This window comes from Sturnira hondurensis, unplaced genomic scaffold (genome assembly GCF_014824575.4).
Source record: "Sturnira hondurensis isolate 20B ecotype Veracruz unplaced genomic scaffold, ASM1482457v3 Scaffold0022017, whole genome shotgun sequence".
In the NCBI taxonomy this organism is placed as follows: domain Eukaryota; kingdom Metazoa; phylum Chordata; class Mammalia; order Chiroptera; family Phyllostomidae; genus Sturnira; species Sturnira hondurensis.
The window spans coordinates 5,409,029-5,434,794 of NW_028094648.1; the positions used below are offsets into that span (position 1 = coordinate 5,409,029).

Here is a 25,766-nt window from a genome sequence, read left to right on the forward strand (position 1 = left end):
AGAGGCAACCACACATTGATGTTTCTTGCCCTCTCTTTCTCCCTTCTTTCTTCTCTCTCTAAAAAAATAAATAAAATCTTTTTTAAAAGCCCTGGCTGGTGTAGCTAAGTGGATTGAGCGCAGGCCTGCGAACCACATGATCGCGGTTTAATTCCCAGTCAGGGCACATGCCTGGGTTGCAGGCCAGTTCCCAGCAGGGGACTCACGAGAGGCAACCATATATTGATATTTTTCTCCTTTTCTCATTCCCTTCCCCTCTAAAGATAAATAAATAAAAAATCTGAAGAAAAATAAAAAAATTAAAAAGAATTAACTTGTTTAAAAAATAAATAAATAAAACAAATCTTAAAAAAAAACACAAAACACTGTCAATAACCAACTACAAAAACCAACTATCTAAAAACTATGGAAGTTAATAATAGAGAACAAATTGAGAAAGGAAGTCATAACTTGATGATACTCTGCATAATAGTGAGTGAACCTTTTTCTTTTCCATGTCCCAGCCTTGAGCGAATGGGCTAAATTGTGGAACTGTACAAGTGTGTATAGGAGTTAGCAAAATCTCTTAGAGAAATCCCTATTTCTAGCCACAGGGTAAAGAAAAGGAATCTTTTTCTTTCTTAAGTTTGCCTTGAGACCATCTCCACCTATAAAGAATGTTGCATTGCACAGTTACTTAAAACTCAGAGAAAACCATTTCCTTGGCCAGAGAAATTGGGAAAGAGGCCCTTGGAGACAAGAGCATGCTGATGCTTAGAGACAAGAGAGCTGATGTGAGAGGATATTCCCTAATTGTGAGTGTGAACCCACAGAAATCCCACCTCACACATGAGCTGCACATGCACAGAACAGACCTAAAGAAACACAGACTTACGAGAACTGGACTGTAATATAAACTACCATTCACATCTCAGGTTTGTCCCTGAGTGATGCATGGCAGAGGACAACCCAAATAACATAGTAAAGACTTTGAAAATTGAACTTTGGGACTACTGCCCCATAGAAGGCTATATAGTGTATAATTCCAGCCTGAGCTTAACAACAACAACAAAAAAATCAAATTCTTCAGAAGGTGTTAATGGAAGATAGAATTTTATAACATCATATTCAGAATGTCTAGGGTATAATCTAAAATTACTTGACATAAAAGAAACAGGAAAATCTGACCATTTTCTATGGGAACAGGCAACAGATGCCAACCCTGAGATGTTCCAGATGATGGAATTAGCAGAAAAATACTTTAAATCAACTGTTATATTCATGTTCACTGAGATATAAAATAGACACTCCTGAAATGAATGAAAGGTAGCTCTCTTTTGAAAAATAGAAATCATTTAAAAGAATCAAATAGAAATATCAGAACTGAAAAATACAATAGAATATGAAATACAAATTTACTGCATGGGCTTAGTAGCAGGCTTGAACATAGATCAGTAGAAATCTTAAATCCTGTGTCTTCTATATCAAGGGTATATCTCTGTTCTATAATACTTGTTAAAAGTCTAGGTTATGCCCTCTGAAACCTACCCATAGGTCTTGTGGCTGTGAAATTTTGTGCCATTTACACATCCTCTTTTATTCGCAATTACTACTGTGTACTTGATGCTGCAAAGAACACATGCCTGTGTCACTTGAGCCCCATTTCCCTTGATATGCAGATAGGGTATTGACCTGACATGATTTCTAGATCTTGTCACTTCAGGTATGAATTAAGCAAATCATTCATTCAGTGGGTTAAAAAATAATAGTCAATAAAGGGGTAAACATACCCACAAATAATTGTTTATGTGAAAGCTTTGAAAATAAATAGGAATAGAGAGATAAGTAGAAATGGATAGTATATGTATGTATCATATGTTACAAAATCTTAAAATTTAAATGTAATAAATTTTATCTTAAATATAAATACAGATATACTGCTTATTTGGGTGAAGAGGAAATGCTTTATGGTTGTTTTCTGAATAATCTGTGGTTCAGGATGCATCTAAACTTGAACTAGTTTTTAGTTGGTTATGAACTTGTTTGGCCTATTTGGCTGCACAAAAGGAACCTGGCAGTTTACCCAAGTTTTAATAGGTCAGAACAATTGTTATTTTATGAAGTGATTATACTGCAAAAAGTTAGAGGAATACTTGAGGTTTTAAAATAATTGATATATTTTTAGTGTTGTCTGGTGGCCTCATTGATGAAGTTATATAAGATGTCAAAAGTCATTATTTTTCTACATTTTAGTTATAAATTACTAAATATCTCATGAGTTATCCTGAGTCTGGTATTTTTATAATACTTCTTAACCAGATTTCTTATCAGGTCCCTAGGGATTGATGTACTAATGAAATTCTATACTTCCTTTAGGGCAATATACTTCATATTCATTCTACCTCCACTTTTTTTTTCCTAGAGAACCATCTCATAAATTTATGTACACTTGTCTTTTTAAAAAAGACTACTCTATAATCAGTCCCCTCACCCATTGTCCATGTCCATGGGTCCTTCATACATGTTTTTTGATTATCAAAATGGGGTGTGGGGTGGGCAGAGGAGGGCGAAGGGGGGAAAATGGGACAACAGTAATAGCATAAACAATAAAATATTAACAAAATAAAATAGACTATTTCACAAAGGCTGTGATATAATTAATCTTGTTTGGATATCTGTTTGATACTTAGAAGTTATACCTTTTTTACATATTATGTAGCACATGAAATAGTTGTCCAGAAGAGAAAGTAAGCTTTTAAAATTGTGTGGACATTAAACTAAAAAACTTATGTCATTCAGGAAAACATGAAGAGAGCCTGTTGCTACCATACAGCAATAGTTTTAGACTTCAGTTGCATTTGAACTCATGCATCTGGAATTATTATCCATATTACTTTTTAAAAAATTTTGTTTATTCATATTCTGAGTGAAGAGAAGGGAGGGAGAAAGAGAGGGAGAGAAACATCAGTGTGTGGTTGCCTTTCTTGCATCCCCTAATGGGGACCTGGCCTAAAACCCAAGCATGTTCCCTGACTGGGAATCAAACCAGCAACTCTTTGGTTCTCAGGCTGGCACTCAGTCCACCGAGTCAATTGTATTGAAGAAACATGAAAGAAAAAAATAGTTCAGAAGTTCAAACATATTGGCATGGTGATCTTTGATGTTTCACTGTCTCCAGTCACCAAAAGGTACTTTATTTTGTGTCAAGGAGAGACTTCTGGGGTCATTGTAGTAGGCAGAATAATGGTCCTTCAAAGCATTATACATGCTAATTTCCAGAACCTGTAACTATATTATGGTGCATTGCAAAGATGAATTCAGATTGCTAATGAGTTGACCTTAAAATGGGAACATTACTTTGGATTATCTGGGAGGGCCCAATGTAATCACAAGGGTCTTTATAAAGGAAGTGGGAGGCAGAAGATATGGCAACTTGAGAAGGAGCTGGCCTGCTGCTGGCTTTGAAGATTGAAGAGGGTCACCTCTAGAGGCTTCAAAAGGCGAGGAAACAGATCTGCTGAAGGAGCAAGGTGAGTTGATCTGAGATAGCCAGGGAGCTGCATTCCAAAAAGGAATGCAGCTCGGCAGATGCTGTGAGTTTAGCCCAGTGAGACCAGTGTTTGACCCTGTTGTATGGGACTGGGAAGTAATACAGTTGTGGTGTTTTATTCCATTAAGTTGGTGGTAATTTGTTATACCAGCCATAGGGGTCTAATACACAGTATCTCTGTTTAGTTTTTACAAACAGTGTGAATTTAACATATTGATTAAATCAATATGAATCCTGATGTGAATGACAGTGTGATTTCCTGAGAACAATTTAAGTTCATTATATTAAGAAGTCATTTATACCTGGCTGGTGTAGCTCAGTGGATTGAGCACGAGCCTGTGAACCACACGATCCCGGTTCGATTCCCAGTCAGGGCACATGCCTGGGTTGCAGGTCAGTTCCCAGCAGGGGCCAGTTCCCAGCAGGGGATGCATGAGAAGCAACCATACATTGATGTTTCTCTTCCTTTCTCCTTCCCTTCCTCTCTAAAGATAAATAAATAAAATATTTTAAAAAAGTCATTTATGTTGATAATATGTTTGGTACTGATGGGCAGACCTTTGTTTACCCAGAGGTCTTTATTTTCTACTTCATGGGAAGAGTGACAAGTACAAGTGTACCATGGCTGCAGAACAAAGTGTATATGTACAGTGAGGTGGAATGAGAGATGAAGCTGGAGAAATGGAATGAAGCTAGAAAGCAAAATTGACAAAACAAGTCATTTTCAGAAGCCTTGGTCTTTCTCCTTCCACACATTCTTCAGTATTTGTATTATTTGTGCCTATGTTGGTAAATGCTGTAGTTGGGATAAGTTTTTATCAGCACGATTTCAGCTGTATTAGAGTTGTAAGTGACCATTGCATTTTGCCATGGAATTGCTTATCTATATTATAATGGTACAAAGGACTCTGACAAAAGGAATAGTAGTGTTTAGACAGACATGAAAAAGAATTAAGCATCTCTAAAGGATAATGAGCAACCTTACCAACAGAGACTGTCACTATCTGTCATACTCCCTGGCTATCTCAGATTAACTCACCTTGCTCCTTTGTGGCTTTTATGGGCTAAGAAACTGTGAAGGCCCAACGAAATTAGGAGGCTAGGACAAGTTTTTTTTTTTTTTAAAGACATACCTAAATTAGAACTGTATTGCCAGTTTAAAAAATGCTTGTGTTACTCTTTTTTTGTGGTATTGAATCAAGCTGATTGCATGATGTTGGCTTGTGTGAGGTATAGAGTGGTAAGGTGCTTGAAACTGAGTGGAGAGGTGTGTGGTTATTGGTAATGGTGAGTTCCAGAGTAACTCCAGGGCAATGAATGGGAGATAGGATGGAGCACAGGGTTGTTGGAGGAGAGACGGTCCAGGAACTGACTGGCAAGGATGTTGGGAGTATCATTTATGTCGATGTTAAAATCCAAAAACAATGACAGAAGAGGTGTTAGAATAATAGCCCTTAGGGAAGGAGAGGTTTTTTTCTGGGGGTTTTATGAATGGTCACAACAAGAAGAGGATGATAGTTGACATAGTCTGGAGGCGTGAGAGTCAAAGCTGGAGATTTTAGGAAGGGGAGAAAGAATAATTCAGAAGTGATAATGAAGAACAAGGAAGTCCACCTCCCACCATGACCCACTCATACGGGACCTAGCAGAGAAAAATAGCCATCGTTGGAAAGGATGAGCTAGAGCAGAACTAGAGGAGAGTAAAACTTCCATTTGTGCAGGGAAGGTGAGGAGAGTGTGCAGCAACACTATTGAAGAAATTGGGTATTTTGCTAGTGACATACCATGAGTTCCAGAGGGCACAGTTAAAGGATTTTGGAAATTGGGAAAGGAAGGAAAAAGGGTTTAATGTAAGGATATACAGAGTTATATAGGAACAAGAGTCCATGTGAGGGGGAATGACCCTGGGAGTCTTGGGCCTCTCCTGGTGACTGATACAAAAGGAAAGTCAAGCATAAAACAATTAGTCTTGATGGTTTTCTAGGCAGATTATTTTAAATATTGAAGGAGAGAGGGTTTGGGAAAGGCAGTTTTATTAAGAGTTGCCAGAGATTTTGGACCTGTATTAAGTTTCTGTTGCTGCCATACCAGTTATCACAGATAATTGATTAAAACAGTATAAATTTATTATGTTAAAGTCCTGCAGCCCAGAATTTCTATATGGGTGTCACTGGCTAACATCAGGGTGTCAGTAGGGCTGCATTCTTTTCTGGAGGCTTCAGGGGAGAATATGTTTCTTTGTGTTTTCAAGTTTTGAGAGACTGCCCCTATTTCTTGGCTTGTGGCCACTGACTTCCACTTTCAAAACCGGCAATCTTTCTGACCCTCCTGTCTCAGCTCTCCTGACCACAGCCAGGAAGAGTCCTCATGTGATTATATTGGATCACCCAGACAATCAAGATCTTTAACCTTAATCACATGTACAAAGCCCCTTTTTGCCATGTAAGGTAACGCATTGCCAGGTTTCAGGGATTAGTGGGGCCATTGTTCTGTCTACCACAGATTCCTTCCCGCTGATACTAGTGTAGAGACCTGGTTCAGGGTGTAGTATCAGGGTAGTATTGTAGGTTCAGGGTTATGGTACTTGGTTCACTGTGTAGTTTACTCTGGCTCTCATGCTTGGGTTGTCTCTGAACCTTCAGATCTTTTGTAGGGTTCCTTTGAAGCTGGGGACAGGCTCAGGCCTCAATCGCATTTCTAGTAAAGGAATGAGATGCTCATGTGTTTGGTGGACCAGATCAGTGCATTACATGTTTGGGAACTCAGACGTTACTTGAAGAAATATGTAAGTTGAGTCATTGTAAGTCTTGTGTGCCAGTAAGAGAACTGTATTAATTTTCAGTTTTCATTTATTGAATGAAGCTTCAAAAATACCTCATATCTAGAAATTTGACAGTCTATAGCTCTGGTATCATTTGATGTTTGTCTTGAGTCAGGGTCATCTCAGGTTCTAAGAGGTCTGTTCCATATGACAGGGATGGGATGGGGTGTGTTTCTTCTGTCATTTTTAAATTTAAGTTGGTTTTAAAAGCTGCTATGGAGTCAGGAATGATTTTCATTTTTCTAATATTTTACATTCATTGTAGAGGTAGACTAATGTTCCCATTCAGTATTGAATTGAGAACTGTTTAATTTCATCTTTATTCATATATTAAAGAGTTAATTTTAAAAGGATTTGGGTCTTCACAAGTTAAAATTGTTCTCAGAAATAATTCTTTGTAGCTATAATAGTAGCAAATGAGAATTTCCTAAATGTTGATAAACATAGTTAAGGATTATTGCTTAGGTTTTGTGTTATTTCAGTCAATTCAATTTAAGCATTGCTTTTAAATAATGCTAATAGGTCTAACAGTCCCGGAAAGATCTGTGATATCAGATTTAACCTAAATTCGAAAGTAGGTCAGTGGGTCAACAGGTTATTAGGCTAGAGAAAGATTAATTGTAGTTTCAATTTTTTTTTAAACCCAGGCTCTGGAGTTAACCATTTTAATAAGGCTCTGAAGTTAACCATTTTAATAATAATTTAAAAATTATTAATAAGTGAAATGAAAAGTTTTCTTTTTTATGTTATGTGAACACTACATACGAAAAAAATCTGGTACTCATGTTTTAGAACAGTAACGTGTTACTTGTTACTCATGTTTTGTTCTCTGGAACAGATAAGCATGTATTTTATGTTCCTTATGTACATATAGCCAGGGCTCTTTTATTACACAGTTAAAAGGAAGGGAAGAAAAAAGGCAGCACTGAAGTTTTCCTGATTATAGAAATAATGCATGTTCGTGGAGGTAACTTTAGAAAGTACTAAAGAAAAAGTTTCTTAAAAATCCATAAAATAATTACTCAGGAATAACCACAGTTGGTACTTCAAGCGTATTTGGATTTATGTTTGATATATTTTTTTTAAAATATTTTATTTATTTATTTAAATTTAGAGGGGAAGGAGAGAGGGAGAGAAACATCAATGTATGGTTGCCTTTCATGCGTCCCCTGCTGGGAGTTGGCCTGCAGGGAACTGGCCTGCAACCCAGGCATGTGCCCTGACTGGGAATCAAACCGAGATCCTCTGGTTTGAAGGCCTGTGCTCAATCCACTGAGCTAGGCCAGCCAGGGCTATGTTTGATATATTTTGATGCTGCTGTTACTGCTGTTAGATGCTTAAATTTTTCCTCGGTTTATTATTTTGAGTAATAGTGCAATAAATATAAAACTTTGGGTACATCTCTGATTATTTCTCAAAGTGAAATTACAGGGTCAGAGAACATAATTATTTTCAAGGTTTTGACATATGTCACCAAACTTTTGTCAGTAAAAGAACATTGCTAATTGAAAATTGACAGGCTCCTGAAGTTCTTTCCACAACAAAAATTTTTCCTAGGTTTATTATTTTAAAAAATAATGCAATAAATATAAAACTTCGGGTACATCTCTGTTTCTCAAAGTGAAATTACTGGGTCACAGGACATAATTATTTTCGAGGTTTGACACATGTCACCAAGTTTCTGTCAGTTAAAGAACATTGCTAATTGAAATTGATGGGCTCCTGAAATTCTTTCCACACCAAAAATTTTAATTTAGTAAAATCCACCCTTATTTTTCTTCTCAAAGATGAAAATAAAAATTAAGGAGGACACACACACAAACACACACATACCCAAAATGGGGAGATGGGGGGAAGAAGCAAATATGAGGCAGCTGTAATCTGATTAGTCAGTTCCTTAATAAATATTATGTAAATAGGGCCATCAGTCTGTATGGGATCATGATCTTTTCTGTGTTATCTGATAGACTTCAGTGAGAGTAATTAATATACATTTATTAGAATTCTTAAAGCTATCATTTGATTGAAGTTTTATTTTTATCAGAATCCCTGAGTGCTTTCTTTTTTTTTTAATTTAATTTTTATTTAATTCTTGTTCAAGTACAGTTTTCTGTCTTATATTCCCAGCCCTGACCCTGCCCAGTGCTCCCCACTTCCCTCCCATTTCTGCCCCCACCTTAGTTATTGTCCATGTGTCCTTTATACTTGTTCATGTGAGTCCTTCTCCTTTTCCCCTGTGATTCTCTGAGTGCTTTCTTTATTCCAAGGAATGTGTGTTTGAAACTACTGAGGACTACTTCATACGAAACCTATTAAATATAAATAGTAAATATAAGGCAGTCCCTGAGCAGTTATTTTTGGATCATGTCATTAGTCGGTATCATGGATCTGTTATAGAAAGGCCTAAGAAATTCTTTGTTGTTAACCACTTCCTTTAAATTATTAAGTGCCTATAAATCAATAACTCCTTAAATATGTGAGAGGGGAAGATGCAGAGCATACCACTGCTACGAAGAGTGGAGAGTCAGATAGGCAAATATAAGGAGTCACAGCTTCCCAGAACAGAGTGACTCACCAGCTGAAACCACCTCAGGAACTGTGCTGGGTAGGACAAATTGCTGGAGGCTCACTGTGGACAACTTTAACAGTTAAAAACTCCAGGAGGACCTGGTCATAAGGGGTCTGTGCAATACTGGGAGATTGACTTCCCGGAATTCAACCAGATTCCCACAGTAAGCATTAGAGAAAAATCTGCTCTTGTTTCCCGCAGGGGGAGGAAGAAAGGAGCTCTTGAAATGTACCACAGGAGTCTATTCTTCTCAACAAGGCCCGTGCTCAGAGGGAACTGTTGCAGTTAACCAGAGCCTGAAGGCATGGGATTATTAGAGTCTAAATGACTTGGGGGAAGGGAAATACCCAGTACCTTTAGCATTCCTGTGGAAAAAGGAAAATACCCAACTCTAGCCCACTATTACTATTCTATCTCACCTAAGGAGGGAGGAAAAAAAACTGAGAAGCACTTGTGAAGTTCTAGAAGCACTAGAAGTAGGCTCACGGAAAAAAAAAATTGACCTAGTGCTAAGACTATACAGTGCTTCCCCTGCCCCCACACCTCAGCACTGTATTACTAAAAGCTTATTTCCAGCAGTTCCTTTTACTTAGTTCATCCTGCTGAAGCTACATCAAAACGCAGAAAACACTGGACATTTGAAGAGATAGAGCGAACATTGGAACCAGACGTGGCAAGGATGTTGGAACAGTAATTTAAAACACTGTGGTTAATATTTTGAGGGCTCTCTCATGGATAAAGTAGACACATGCCAGACAGATGGGCAACGTAAGCAGAGAGATAGAAATCTTAAGAAAGAACCAAAAAATAAATTTTAGAGTTAAAAATAACAGAAATGAAGAATTACTTTGATGGACTTTCTAGTAGTAGACTGGACAAAGCTGAGGACAGAATCTCTGAGCTAGAAGATACCTCAATGATATCCTTGAAAACTGAAAAGGAAAGAGAACAAAGACTGAAAAAATATGGACTATCCAAGGCTGACAGGACAGCAATGAAAGATGTAACATACATGTAATGGGAATACCAGAGGGAGAAGTAAGAGAAAGTAGAAGAAATATCTGAAACAATAATGATTGAGAATTTCTCCAGACTAATATAGACATTAAACCATAGTCCCAGGAGGCTCAAGAGTTCGCCAAGCAGGATAAAGTGCCTGCCCCCCCCTCCCCCCGCCGCCCCAGATGACACCTAGGCATATCATTTTCAAACTATAAAAAATCAAAAGCAAAAATCCTGAAAGAAGCCAGAGGAAAAAAAAAATACACCTTACCTAAAGCGGAAGGTCTATATCTATTGGATAAGCCACTCCCTATTTCTCCCTCTCTCGAGGCCCTGGCAATCATCATTCTACTTTCTGTAGGAATTCGACTTCTTTAGTTACCTATGTAAGTGGAATTGTGTTATTTGCCCTTCTGTAACTGGTTTATTTTACTTAGCATAGTGTCCTCAAGGTTCATGCATGTTGTCACATATGACAGAATCTCCTTCTTTAAAGCTGCATATATTCCATTGTATGTGTATACCACATTTTCTTTAACCATTCAATCCATGGATGGACTTTAATAAAGGTTTTTTTCTACCCCTTGGCCATTTATGAATATGCAGTAATGAACATTGAACATGAAAGCACAATGATCTCTTTAGGTTCCTATTCTCAGTTCTTTTGGATAAATACCAGAAGTGGGATTGGTAGATTATATGGTATTTCTATTTTTAATTTTTGGAGAAAACTCTATATTGTTTTCCACAGTGGCTATGTCATTTTACAGTCCCACCAACAGTGGACAAGGTTGTGATTTCTTCATATCATTGCCAGTACCTTTTAATCTTTGTTTTGTTTTGTTTTTATAATGGCCATCCTAACAAATGTGTGACAGTATCTCATAGTTTTGATTGACATTTCTCTAATGATTTGTGATGTTGAGTGTCTTTTCATATACCTTTTGGCCATGTATTTGTCTTCTTAGAATAAATGTCTTTTTAAGTCCTTTGCTCATTTTTTTAATCAGGTTTTTTTCCTGCCAAGTTGTAGGAGTTCCTAATATATTTTGGGTATTTACTCATTATCAGATAAATGATTTGCAGATGTTTTCTGCCATTTAGTAGGTTGCTTTTTCATTTTGTTGATTTCCTTTGCTGTGCAGTTTCAGTTTGATATACTCCTACTTGTCAATTTTTGAGGGTAAGGGAGGGAGAGATTGGGAGAGAGACATTGACATGAGAGAGAAACATTGATTGGTTGCCTCTCATTCATACCCTGACCTGGGACCAGGAACCACTCTTGTACAATCTCTGACAGGGGACTGAACCCACAACCTCTGCATGTGCCCTGACCAGGAATCAAAGCCATGACCTTTCGGTTTACCGGATGATACTCTAACCAAATAAGTCACACTGGGCAGGGCTCTGCTTTAATATTTTTTATTTCCTTCTTTCTGCTAACTTTGGGTTTAGTTTATTCTTTTCTAGTTTCTTGAAGTGTAAAGTTAAGGTCTCTATTTGAGATTTATTTTTTTTATTAATGTCATATTCATGACTATAAATTTCCCTTTTAGTACTGTTTTTGTTCCATTCCATTAAGTTTTGATGTATCATGTTTTTTGTTTGTGTCAACATATTTCCTAATTTCCCTTTTGATTTATTTTTTGACCCATTGATTGTTTAAGACTCTGTTGTTCAGTCTCCACAGATATGTGATTTTTCTAGTTTTCCTTATCATAGTGATTTCTAGTTTTACTCCCCTGTGGTCAGAAAAAGATACTTGATATAATTTCATTCTTCTTAAATTTGATATGACTTGTGTTGTGAACTAATGTGTGATCTGGAGATCTCTATACCTGGAGAATATTCCATGAGTCCTGGAGAAGAATATATTCTGCTATGGCACGGGACATTCTGTATATGTCTGTTAAGTCCATGTGGCCTGTAATGTTCAAGCCATCAGTTCCTTATTGATCTTTTTATCTGGGTGTTCTATCCATTATTGAAACTGGGGCATTAAAATGTTTCTTTGTTTAGTTTGTCAGTGTTTGCTTTAAATATTTTTGTGCTCTGATATGGGGTTTATATATATTTATAGTTATGTATTTCTGATTAATTGACCTTTTATTATTATATAGTGCTTTTTTGTTTGTTTCTTGTGACAGTTTTTGACTTAAAGTCTAGTCTTACGTGTGTATAGCCACTTCTGTTCTATTTTAGTTATCATTTCTTTGAACTGTCTTTTCCCAGTTTTTTACTTTCAGCCTCTCTATGCCCTTAAATCTAAAGTTGAGTCTCTTCTGGATAGTATATAGATAGGTTTTTTTAATACCAAAGGAGCTGCTGTATGTTTTTTGATTGGTAAGTTCAGTTCTTTCGCATTTAAAGTAATTACAGATAGGGAAGGACTTACTATTGTCATTGTGTTCCTTATTTTTGCCTTGCAGTTTTTTTTTGTCATTTTTTTTGCTCTCATTGCCCTTTATGTTTCATTGATTTTTAAAAAATAGTGACATGCTTTGATTCTTTTTTCATTTTCTTTTGTGTATCCACAGGTGGATATTTTTTTTGAGCTTACGATCGGTCTTACATAAAACATCTTACAGTTGTAACAATCCCTTTTATACTCATAAAAATCTAACTTCAGTAACTCTGTTCTTTTCCTTCCCCACACACACTTTGTTATCAGTGTCACAAATTACATATTTTATGTTGTGCATCCATAAAATAATTTTTAGTTAGTTATTTTTATACTTTTATTTTTTGACTTCTGTGCTAAAATTTGAAAGCAGTGTTTTAGTTTATGTTTTTATTTTAAAATTTTTTTTAGAAATAATTTGTAGAGTTTAGCATTAGTTATATACAGTTTGTGACAAAGTTCTAATTTTATTATGTTTCAAATTTTAAAACCTTTCCATGATAAATTTATATATCAGTTGAATAAATCTAACCAGTATTTTTTTATTGTTTAAACAGAATTTTGAGACTGATGGTCAGCCATATAGAAGAATACATTGAACCTGTAGTTTTCTGAAGAATCAGTTCAAAAGATCCCCAAAATACAAAAGGTAAAATGATAGGATTGTATCTTGAAATGCACTTTGCAATGACATTTTTCAGAAAAGCGTATTTTAAAAAATCCATAAATTGTCATGACATAATTTGAAGAAAGTTTTACTTAAAATTTTTTTCTTGCATTAACTTATTAGCCTGCAGTATTTATTGTGTTAGCTATTTTTATGTTCAGATACTATTAAGGATACTGTGCTGATCAAGACAGAAATTATTTCTACTCAGGATTGCAGTTTAAAGAGAGGGAGGACAAATAAATACCGAATGAAAAAAAGTTTGTGGTTCTCTGCAGAGAATTAAAATGGGTACTAGAGACTTGTGATAGACTAGTGACTGCTTCCATTAGGTAGTTAGAGAAGCCCTCAATGAATAAAAATGTGTCGATTGAGATTTGAATGGCAAGAATGTGCCAACCATGTGAAGATCTGAAAGAGGTCCCCTCCCTTTGGTAGTTACTGTAGGAGGAGGCAATGAAGCTAAAATGACCATGGAATTGCCTGAGGAACTGTGAAAGAGCAAATGTGGCTGGAGTATAGGAAGTAGGAAAGAGAATATGCGGAGTTCAGGTAGGAAAAGAAAATGGGAGTGGGGCAGAGTTGCAGAAGAAAGGCGAGAAGACTTCTGTTTTGTCATATGGTATTTTAGACACCTGCAAAATCTGTTGTAATACCCAAAAAGTTGCATATATGACCCTGAAGTTGAGAATCCGGTCTGGAGGTCTGGAATTGGGAGTTGAACGGCATAGAGAGTAGAGTCATATGTCTGGATGAAATTATTTAGGAATTATGATTGAGAGGGATTTAGCTCTGGGACTCACCGATATTAATCAGGAGAGGAGCAGCAGCCAGGGACATGGGTGGAAAAGCAAGAGAGTGTTCCGTCACAGAAGCCAGGGAAAGTGTTTAATAAATGCAGAAGTGGTCAGCTGTATCCCACGCTATTAAGATGTCAAGTAGGGAGTAAAGCAGCCATTAGATTTGGTAACATGAGTATCATTGATAACTCTAATATGAGTGGAAAGTCTCAGAGTGTGTGAGGATGAAAGCCTGAATAAAATTGATGAAAAGAGAGGGAGAAACTTCCTGTTAAAGGTGGCAAACAATACAATTAAATTTCATTTCCTCTTAAAATTTTACTAAAGCTGAAGTAAAAGGATTTTTATGGAATACAACTTCACAAGAGCAAAGAGAATGGGAGAGGAAATAACTGCAATGCAATTTAAAACCTCAAGAGCGAAAGGAAGTGTGGTTACTGCCTTGTAGATCCTGGAATCCTGAGCTAGTTGTGGGAATGCCGAGAAACAAACTTCATGGTATTACAGAATCTCTAAAGTGTTCAGGAATTGAAAAGTACTCTTTATTTCTACAAATGGGAGTGAGGGTAGGACTCAAAACAGGATGATTTGTTGAAAATATTTTTTAGAAGTAACTCTATAGATCATTTTCCTGACTGGAAACCCAGGTAACTACCTCTTCCTTGTCATAACTGAAGACTAGAGATTTATTCTCTAGCAAGAATAAAATAGGCATAAAAATAGTTGAGTATGGGGTACCATCTTAGCAATAGGGAGATTAAGAACCTGGACTACCAGATTTTTGTAATTTTCAGTCAGTAGTTTAGAAGGTTTTTTCTGTGGGAATTATAAACAGCCTAAGACCAAAGAGCTGAAGACACTGATATTAAAAACTGCTGCCAAAGAAACATTCCAGTCTGATATTTCTGCAATAAAGTTCATAGTCAACAAGCCTTATCACACGGACCTTTAGTGATTTTTTTTAGTACCCTCCCCTTAAATATGAGCCTGTGGCCAGAGGTCACTAGATAATTTAGGAAAGCCTCTTATGTGAGATTCCAGGACCAGATGAGGGGAGGTGGAGAACAGGTTGGCTGGTAAAAATGGAAAGAAACACAAAACTATAATAGCTTCAATTATAATAGCGCAAACAATAAAATATGTTAAAAGATAGTTTCAGAGAGGCAAGAGATGCTGAATTCATGAAAAAGAAAATGAGAAATGGAATCAGAAATGAAAATCTCAGTGGAAATGCTGAAAAATAATATTTATGCTTTGAAAGTAAAGAAAAAAAATGGGAGGAAAAAATAAAAGTGGAGCAACTGTCCAAAATCTTTAATATTCAATAATAGGGGTTCCACAAAGAGAATGGAATAATAAAAGGGACAACTAGACAATCGGGAATGATGTAACAAGACTCTTCAGAATTAGAGGACACAAGTTTCTAGGTGTTGGGGTTGCCCAAAAAGTTCATTTAGTTTTTTCCGTACTATTGCTCTATTAGTGCTTAGTTGTCTTTCACTTCATTGGAAGTAATTCTGTTAGATTGTATTGTGACAGCTGTCATTTCAGTGTACATTTAAAAAACACTCAAAATTGGTGCAGCTATTTTAATGTTGACGATGGAAGAAAATATGCAGCATTTTCAGCATATTATGCTTAGTTATTTTAAAAAAGGGCAAAAACACAACTGAAAAGCAACAGAAAATTAGTGCAGTGTGGAGAAGGTGCTGTGACTGATCAGAGATGTCAGAAGTAGTGAAGTTTCCTCTTACTATGGACATTTTGGCCGAATAATTGCCATGGGGCTGTCTTGTGCATTAGGAGATGTTTAGCAGCACCCCTGGCCTCTACCCACTATAAAACAGTAGCAGGAGATAGCCAATGTACTCACAGTACCCAAATCAATAAGATTATTGGCAAAATGAAAAATGTGTCTTTTATGGAAAAAACTAAATAGACTTTTTTTGTCACCAAATAAAAAGAGCTCATAACATGACCAATACAGGTAGGAAAATTAGTCTAAAATACGCCATCACTTAGATTTTGGAACAAAGGGAGCTCCCAGAATAAGTGAAATAGTGGGTCACATATAAAGGATTGGTAATCACAGTGACTTTGGACTTTCCGATAACTACCTGGGAAACTAGTAGGCAACAGAGCCTTTGTAATTCTGAGGGAAAAATGATTTCAAACTCAATATTTAGTATTCAGCCAATCAGTTGATTAAGGATAGACTAATGACAATTTTTAGACTTGCATTGCCTCAAAAAATTGCAACTGCCATTTCCTTTTTCTTGGGCAGTTATTGTAGAAGGTACCAAACAAAAAATAAAGAAGGAAACTAAAGATGTAGCCATACAGGAAACCGGGAATGCGACTCAAGTAGAGACCCAGGAAACTACCAGGATGATAGTGATTAGTGATCCCAAGATTACAGTTGGTCACCAGTTACAGAGAACATCCAGTGCCAGTCGGAATAGGTCCGAGGGTGCCAAGGGAAACAGCTATGAGAAGATTGAATTGATAGAATGCATGCTGTGTTCAACAGTATTAAGAATAGATTTAGATAGGGAAGAGTTTGGGGCAGTATTGGTCATAAGTATATAGAAAGCCAGGTAAATAAAAAACAACAGGACAGTTTTTAACTTTAGGGAAACTGCTCAGAAAAAGAAAATAATTGTAGTGTACCATATGACCCCGCCGTGATTGCATTTACAGAGTCATTAATAATACTAACTCTGAATATAACCACCTTGCCAAAATTATGATATTGGGAATTTGTGCACGTGTGCATGTGTTTGAGGCCAAGATGGGGGAGGAGAAGAGAGCTAAATTCTTATTTTTCTTAGTGGACTTCAATAGCTGATGCCTAAAAAAATACACTATTGAGAGCAAAAGCAAATACTTTTAATAATTACATTGGGACACCTCAAATTGGAACTGTGTCAGCACCCTACCTAAAATAGAAAAAATCAAGAAGTAACAAAATAAAGATACTAGAGATAGTGACTTAACTACTAAAGAAACAAAAAGATGAAAGTAGGAAATGGGAATGAGAGGACATTTGAATTTTTAGTTTGTCCTATAACAACACTCTTTGGATGCTTTAAACTGTGAACATGTATACATTGGTGGAAAAAAGCTTGTAAACACCAAGTTTTAAAATAAGAAAGAGAATGGAATTCAAGATGTTGAAACAACAATAGACACAACTCTGACAATCAGTGTTCTAGTGAAAGGGGACAGAAAAGGAAGGCAGCACCTGAGGGGGGTTGGTGAGTCTTGGGAATTTTTTATTTTTATTTTTTATATTAAATTACTAAAATGTTGATCAGATTAATCCAATTATAAAGGGAGAAATTAGAGATGTGGTATTGGAAAGCCTTGAAAGGTGACAGCAGATGGATGGAGTTTCAGAAGACATGTAGTATCATGTCATTAGATACTGCACAGTTTATTTTTAATACAGAATATGTCATTTTGTATATAAGGATTATTTTCCAAAGATGGAATGTCAGGCACTGAGATTTTCTGTTATTTATAATGTTCCATGTTGATTTAAAAACATATCCGCTTCTATATTTAGCAAAGTTTTGGCTTGTTTATAAACTTTCTTAATTACTAATACCTCCCCATTGGATAAATATGTTTTATAGGTAGAAAAGGGAAAAGGGGGACTAAATAGTGATGGAAGGAGACTTGACTTGATGTGTTAATTACACAATATAATATACAGATGATTGTAGAATTATATACCTAAAACCTATAAAATTTTATTAACCAGTAAAACCTTTGGATCCCTATCACCTGCAGAATAAAATTCAAGCTCCTTAGCAAAGCATGTGAGGAATATCTGCTATTCTGGATACAGCCAGCCTTGCTTCACCATATACTACCTGCATATCTACCCCATCTGTCCTGGGCTTCTCAGTTTCCCCACCTCCATTTCAAAAAAAAAAGCAGCTTATTTTCAAAATGTTTATGAAAGACTTATGCTGCCCTTGGGCTTCATTGTTATAAAAGAGTAAGTAACGTGGTGCTTACTCATCTAGAAAGTCATATCACTGAATGACTTTGAACTCAAGTTGCTTATGTAAAGGAACCTTGGATTTCTAGCTGTAACTTGATCTTTTATAATTTAATTTGTGAACTTTGGATTTCAGTGACTCTAACTGATCCTTTCAGAAACATATTGCATGCCATAGTGGCCTGTTAATGCCAATATTTAAGAAAAAAGACTATAATAAAACAACCTGTATTAGATTATATACTTGAAATTCCTTGCTATATGTAGGGACATTGCATTGACCCTAAAACTGAATTCTCAGGATTCATAGTGTGGGCAGGTGTGACTGGCTCATCCTTTTGTACTGAAAGTGTGAGTCCTAGGGCAGTTGTCACACAGAATTTTTGGCTGTTCCCCCATTACCACTTTATTTTCTTAAAATTACCTTGACACCATTTAAAGAAGTCAAGAGGGATCTTCTGACAGTTGGTCCAGAGTTCTTAGGCCTGTCTCACTTTTCCCCTTACCTTTCCCTTAAAAATAACATGTATGTCACTTGGCTGGAAAAGATTTTGTACTAGACTGTTAGACATATAGTCTCACATTGTTTAGTTAGCCAGACAACAAATAATGTTTGAAGAATATTGTTGACACTAATAGTAAAATAGCCTAGTGTAGCATTGGTCTGTATCTTTAAACCATTTTGTATTCATTCTTCTCACAGTCAGCATGGCCCTTCTTACCATCTAAGCCTTAATTCTTGGAGTCTTTTATTAATTTTCTAGTTTGCCCTATTTTACGTTTTGATAATTAAATAATCATGTATTTCATGCCATATGAAGCTCACATCTGGCCTTTTAACTTCAAACTGAAACTGTTCTTTTTAAATTCACTGCAGTTGGCATTTTTACCTTTGTACTGTTCTTTTTGTTCCAGTGATGGAACAACTCTCAGTTATTACCAGGATGATCAGTATGTGTTTTGGACCAGAGGGCTGTACTTAAGTGATCTTTAAAGTCTCTTCTGACACTAAAATTCTGTAATTCCTGTGTTCCATCTGCTGATGTTAGTCCAGACATTTAAAATCAGTATTTATCCTGGTGCTGGTTCTTTTTAGTTACCACAGGGGATCACTAGTTTTCTTTTAAGAAGTCCAAGCACTTCACAGCCTCAGTTCTGCAGCCATAACAGCTTGGGCAGTGCAGCATCACTTGTTAAGGGTTATTCTCTGTTCCTCTCATGAAGGTATGTTTGAAAACGATAAAATATTCTAAAATATTAGAATATTCTCATGTTCTTAGAATAGTTTTAATCTTATCTGATTTAGTTAGTATAACATACTAATTTATACTAGCTTCTAAATTTTAAATAAAAATATGATAAAACTAGAATTTTTTATGCATCAAAACTTTTATGGTATTAGAATTAAGGTAGTTTTTCAATGTTTAACTTATGACTATAGGACAAAGTATCTTGTATGGATTAAACCTTCCTTATACTTTAGAAACACTGTAGACAAAGAGACAAATTTTAGGCTTATGATTCAGTTCTAAAACAGTAAATCTTAATTTTTTTAATGTGAGTGTAAGACTCTTTGGATTTTCTTTACTTGCTCTCACCACTACCAGGCATATCCTGTCTTTGTGCTCTAGTGATTAAACCTTTAAGTTGTTAACATGCCTAGATTTTTTTCTAAAGAAAATGCTAATCCTTTTAAAGTATCTCATAATGATGCTACTTCATCTCACAAAGGTTGTGCCTTTGCAGATTGCTATTCTTGTGACTTGGAATCGTTTCAACTATGACCTCTTATGTCCTCTATTCTGTTATTTCTGAAACTTAAATGGTGATAGAAATCTCCTGGGGACTTTATTAAAATGTCACTGTGGTTCAGAAGTACTGGGGTGGGGCCCAAGATTCTGTCTTTTACCAAGCTCACAGGTATAACTGATGTTGATGGTCTCCAGGTTGTATTTTAGTAACAACGACATTGGCTGTCTGGCAGACTCACAGTTGTCAAAGAGTATGTCCTTTGACTCCTCCCTCCATACCATTGCCATTCCTTTTATTATAATTATGTAGGTCTATCTTCCTATTTAATTCAATATTTTTGCCTAAAAGGACTGTGTCTTTCATTCTTATATTCCCAAAGCTTACCATACTGTGTAACAAAATGAGCTTGCAACAACGGTTTATTGCTCATGAGATGGTGTTATTATAACCTATTTATAGTTACTAGTCTAATACATTGGGTTGTCCAAAGAGTTTGTTTATTTCTATAAGATTTTTCTAGTAGTGCTTAGTTATCTTTAATGTCACTAGAAATAAGTTTGTTAAATTGTATTGTGACAGCTGTCGTATCAGTGTGCATTTAAAAACAACTTACCAGAATTGGTGAATTTTTGTGTAGCCCTTTTAATATTGAAGATGAAAGGAAATAATGCAACATTTGTAGCATATGCTTTTATTATTTCAAGAAAGGTAAAAATGCAGCTGAAATGCAAAAAAAGATTGTGCAATGTACGGAGAAGATTCTGTGACTGATCAAATGTGTCAAAAGTGGTTTGCTAAGTTTCATGGTGAAGATTTCTTGCTGGACAATGCTCCATGGTCGGGTAGACCAGTTGAAGTTGATAGCAATCAAATCGAGACATTAATTAAGAATAGTCAGTATTATACCATGCAGGAGATAGCTGACATACTTAAAATATCCAAATCAATAAAATTATTAGTGAAAATGAAAAATGTGTTTTTTATTTTATGGAAAAAACCACCCAAACTTTTTGGCCAACCCAATCTATGAGTATTAAGCATAGGTTTTAAATTTTGATTATTTTATAGTACAAAGAAAATGAATTGTGAGCCTTGATTTTTTTCCTGCAGTCCTTTTTGAGAAGGAAAAAAGGACTCAAATGTGGCCTAGCTAAGCTGCTTACTTTTGAAAGTGTTTCAGCCGTTAGTATAAACAAAAATATTTTGAAGTCTCTATAACAACATATAGCGTTTCTCAAGATTACTATGTTTGCAGAATAAGTTTTTTAGAAAACTAACAACTTATTTTTCTTTTCATCCAAGGAGAAGTACAAATGTCTACCACGAGACGAAAACGTAATATGTTATGTTGTTTACCGTAAGCTGTAGTAAAATGAGCTCGATTGTTGACAGGTATGTTTATTTTGAGACTCTTATTTTAAATTATAAAGCTGTTTTAAAATTCACTATTAGAATAATGGCCTATATCAAACTGATAAAAGTAGTTTTATGTTTAAACATAATTATTATTGCATTTAATTTCTGTATCAAGCAACCACAGTGTAATAGTAAGGTGTGTTAATACTGTATAGAGCTAAAGTCAACAGTGTATAGCTTGTGTCCTAAGTGGGTCTTTGAATTATTATTTTGGGTGATTTGGTCAGAGCTGCTCTGAAATCGTGACAATTGCAAATGTTTCCTTGGTACCTTCTAGAATCATCTGTCTCCTTATCGCTTGTCCTTTTTCTCCTTCTTATTGGTGCTAACTCCATTTTAAGCATTTTAGTATTTGTGACTGATAAGAGGTCATGATAATTAGGATTTCATTAATTTTAATCTTTAAATCTTGCTTTTGGAAAACAGATAAATCTCCGTGATTCCTTGATTTTAATAATTTATTTTTACATTTTAACCTCTCCGATACTGGGATTCAACTTACAATTGGCTTATCATGGTTTAGTTGGTAGCATTTTTTTTTCTTTCCAAATAGTACATAAAATACTGATAAGTAGTGAGTGGTACTTGAATTTGAGGAAATGCAGTAGCATTATTCTAAGCAACTATTTGATAGCTAGCTAATGTGCAGAGTACTTTTTTATATGTTATTTATTTAAACTCATTATTTCATGACATCTCACAGGTGAAGAAAAACTAGAGAGGGTGCACATAGTTAACTGATGAACAGGAATTACATTGGTCTGCCTGACATTAAAGTTCCTGTGCTTTTTATTACAGTGTACTGTGTGATTCTTCTGTATGGGGTTCTTTAAGAGTTTCGTAGTAGAGTTGTAAACAGAAGTGACTTTTGACGTGTGGGGGTGGACCTTCTTCCTTTTCTGTGAGATAAATAGTAAAGATATATACTGTACCAGAACTTGAGTCCTAAGAGGCAAGGAGTTTCCTTAGAGAGGCCTGCTTGTACCACTACCATAGATTTGGCGTATGCCATACTTTCAGACGGGATCTGCAGGTAGGCTCCTCAGGGGGGATGTTTCTTCACTGCTCCTGCGAGATTAAATATGATTTGGGCATTATACTCCCGAGTGATTGCCAGTTCCCTCTCTAGACAGGATCACATCTGTGTGTTTAGACTTGAGGCAACAGTTCTTAATATGAATTCATCTTGTCTCTGAATATGATGAAAGTTATAGACTCTCTTGCCAATAAAATGCACACACATACAGAACCGTTCATAAATTTCAGTGCATTCATTAAACTTCCAAAGTCCATATGTGGACCTCTGTGATAGCACATTTGCAGATGATCACAATAGTGGATATAACATGTACTTTACAGGACTTCATCGGCCAAATGTTTAAAGGAGTGAATAGTGAACTGGTGTAAAACCTCACAAATCAACTGAAACTATTTAATATTGCTCCTTAGGTTAAGATTTCATGTTAGAGTGCTGTTCCCCTAGATCTTCCCACACCAACTTTTTCTTGTTACTCAGAACTCAGCTCAGATGTTCCCCACCTCAACAAGTCCTTCCTTAACCCCTCAGACTAAAGTAACCACCTAGTAACTGAAACATCAGCCCCTTTTAAAAAAATAAACCTAGTCATACATTGTTGTGTTGATTCGTCTCTTTCGGCTAGAAATGAGCTGTAGCGAGCAGTGACCTACCTCCGTTGCTGGTTAACTGTTCCATAACCACGTCCAAAACGGAACCTGGCATATGAATGCTAATAAATATTTTGTCAAATGAATCAGTAATGAACGAAAATCTATTATGCTAGATATTATGGTAGATATCTTAAAGCAGTGGTTTAAGTTAGTGCTAAATATTGTGTTGTTTATGGGTGATTTACGGTTTTATAAATTGAACACCTCAGAAAATATATTTTGTAACTGCTCTTATAATTAAAAATAGTTTCAAGTGAATCACTTTATATAATGGAAAAATATACTGACTTTCTATAGGTTTTCAGTGGTTACTAAAAGTTTGAAACAAGATATTTAACATATGATTAAATTCTGGTATCATATGTTGTATGTAGTATAGCTAAGTAAGTAGTTTTTAATTCACATTTGTAACAGTTTTAAAATATAATAAAAATGGCTAACTTTAATTTTCTAAAATTTATTAGAAAACAGGTTAGTAGTTACAGAATTTGAATTTGTATAGTCCATTAACTTTATAAAACTCTAGGATATAATTGATTTGATTCACATGTCATTTTTGTGTTGCCGTTGCTTAATGAGTCTGTTCTTATTTTTTTTGTCCTCTTTCTTTTTAGAGATGATGGTAGTCTTTTTGATGGATTGGTGGAAGAAGATGACAAGGACAAAGCAAAAAGGTAGCTCAGCTTAAGATGTAAAATAGTAAATAATTGAAAAATAAGTAATAGTAAAAATAGTAAATCACTGATTTTACGAAAGTTCTCTGCCTTAACACTTAGTGTTTGATAACTAGGTGGGAGAGCTTGGAATGTCAGTGTCCAGGTTATAAGTCAAATTATCCTCTAAATATGCTCTTCTCATCAGATCATATTATGGGTACATAGTATCTTCATGTCATCATTGAGGATGTTAACATTCACCACTTGGCTAAAATAGGGTTTGCCTAGATCCACCATTGTAGTTATTATTTTCATCTTACTCAGTTTTTTGGAAGTAAGTTAAGTGTAGCCCACCTTCAGAGTAGGGATTAGGGGAAGCTATACCTCTATCCATATTTGTAATTTTTCTGTAAAAATAAACTCTTTGCTATTTATGTCTATGTAGACTTAAATATATTTATTTTATACTGTATGTTCTACTTCAGTGCTATTTTATTTGCTCAAATTATTCCAGCCTTGGCCATTGGGAGATCTTTCATGGTTGGTTTCTGTGTGTTTTGACATGCCTCCAGTCTTCAGTAGAAGGGAAAATGAATAAGTGAGACAGGGAGGGAAGAATTGTTGGAGAGGCATCATTAAGTAGGTGAGGGAATGGGATCCAGAGCCAGGGTGGTGACGGTTGGAGCTTTGACCTTAACTAGGGCTCTTGACAGTTAATTACAGTACCAGGAGGGAGAGTTCCGGTAGCAAGCAGTACAGCCAAGTTTGTAGTCATTTGGAATGAGCAGTAAATACTTGGGTCTTTTCCAGCCATGTTGACCCATGTAGATATGGAGGCAAGGTTAGAGGTGTTGTAGCATCACACATAGATACAGAAGATAAACATGTAATACGTAATAGTTCCTAAATGTATGTATTTAGCAAAATAAAAGGTATTTGGATAAGGAAAATATTCACAGTAACCACATAAGGTACTAAATACTTTAATGAATGGTTAAAATACAAGTATATCTAAGAAGATTTTGAGGGAAGTTGTAACTTTCTTCATGACAATAAAAAGACCTGTATTGGAAGCTAAAAACATATAGAACAACAACAAAAAAAAACATATAGAACACCCCATATCCATTAATCTCAGTGTAGTGAAGAAAAGTTCCTACAAATCATCAGGGTAGAGATAAAGTCTCTAAGATGGGAATCATTAGTTTTGCCTGAATGAAAGGCAGTACTCTAAGGAATTGACCTGGACAATCTTAAGGGCAGAGTTTATAGATGGATAAAGTGAGCTAAGGGTATATTCTATTTGCAAAGACATGTATTTTAGTAAACCAAAAATACTGTTGCAATGGGAAACCCTGGAGAAAGAGAAGGAATCCTGTAATGACGCTGTCAGAATTAGATGGGGCCACACTGAACTTTTTGACTAAAAACAATGGTGAGTTAAAGACCTTACTGTTGAACTCAGAAGAAAGGGAGTTCTGTAGTTATTCCCCAAATGGAACATCTGTAATCTGTTATCAGTGAGGTCATTCTAAGAACTAATGACTTCCAACCTGAATGTACTGTGAAGTAAAGTTTGCTTTAATGGGTGTGGTCCCGTGGTAGAGTTAGCAAGGATATTTGCTTTCTATGTATTTTCTTGCCCTGAAATCAAAATGCCTGATTTGAATTGCTACTTCATGGTAGCTCTGTGACCCTAGGCACATTTTTCTTTATGCCTGAGTTGTTACACCTGTAAAATGGAAAATAATGAAGCCTACCTGGAAGGAATTAAATAAGTTTTTATAAATGTTTACTAGCACCTGGCCATAAATACACAACAAATACTGGCTGCTATCCCGTGTGTTCAGATATTTCATATATAGATATTTATCTCTATTTACTCTTTTCTAGAGGAATATAACTAGATCCAAATAGTGAACTATTTGGATCTAGTTATATTATGTAAAAGGCCATGTCACTATATATAAAAGGCCATGTCACTATATCTAAATTCTACCTAAACTATCTGTCCACCAAAATGTTATATTTTATATTTCACATTGATAAACAGCATTATTAGTAACTTGGGATTCCTTAGATTTCCTCTTTTGCTTCTCCACTCCAAACTGAATCTGATTTACCAAGAATTGGTAGTTCTGCCTCTTAACCCTCAGATTTACACTGCTCTGTTAACAGTGCCCTTGCCGTGATTTATAGGTTAGGAAATTGCAGTTGCCTCCTAAGTGGTCATCTGGCTGCCAGTCTTGTTTGGCATATGGTAGGTTTTTTGTAGTATTTGCTAGAGGAATTTGTTTTGCCAAGCATTGATCCTTTCATCAGTCTGATGCCAGAATAGTCTTATTGACAAGCAGTTCTAGTCATGTCATTTCTTTGCTTAAAACCTTTCAGTGCCTTCCCATGGCTTTCAGGATTAAACTCAAATTCTTTTATGTAGCATAAAACATTATGATTT

At 35.7% G+C, this 25,766-nt stretch overlaps 1 protein-coding gene across 10 annotated transcripts in view; it reads left to right on the top strand.

Moving 5' to 3' along the window:
- The window catches only part of CLOCK (clock circadian regulator), a 127,050-nt gene that overhangs the window by 36,887 nt on the left and 64,397 nt on the right, over positions 1-25,766 (top strand). For all 10 annotated transcript variants that reach the window (XM_037034127.1, XM_037034132.1, XM_037034129.1 and 7 more), the window contains 3 exons: positions 12,880-12,971; positions 20,853-20,942; positions 23,270-23,329. In XM_037034127.1, coding sequence (XP_036890022.1) covers positions 20,896-20,942; positions 23,270-23,329 — 107 coding nt within the window. In that variant the 5' untranslated portion in view covers positions 12,880-12,971; positions 20,853-20,895. The remainder of the gene's footprint in view (positions 1-12,879; positions 12,972-20,852; positions 20,943-23,269; positions 23,330-25,766) is intronic.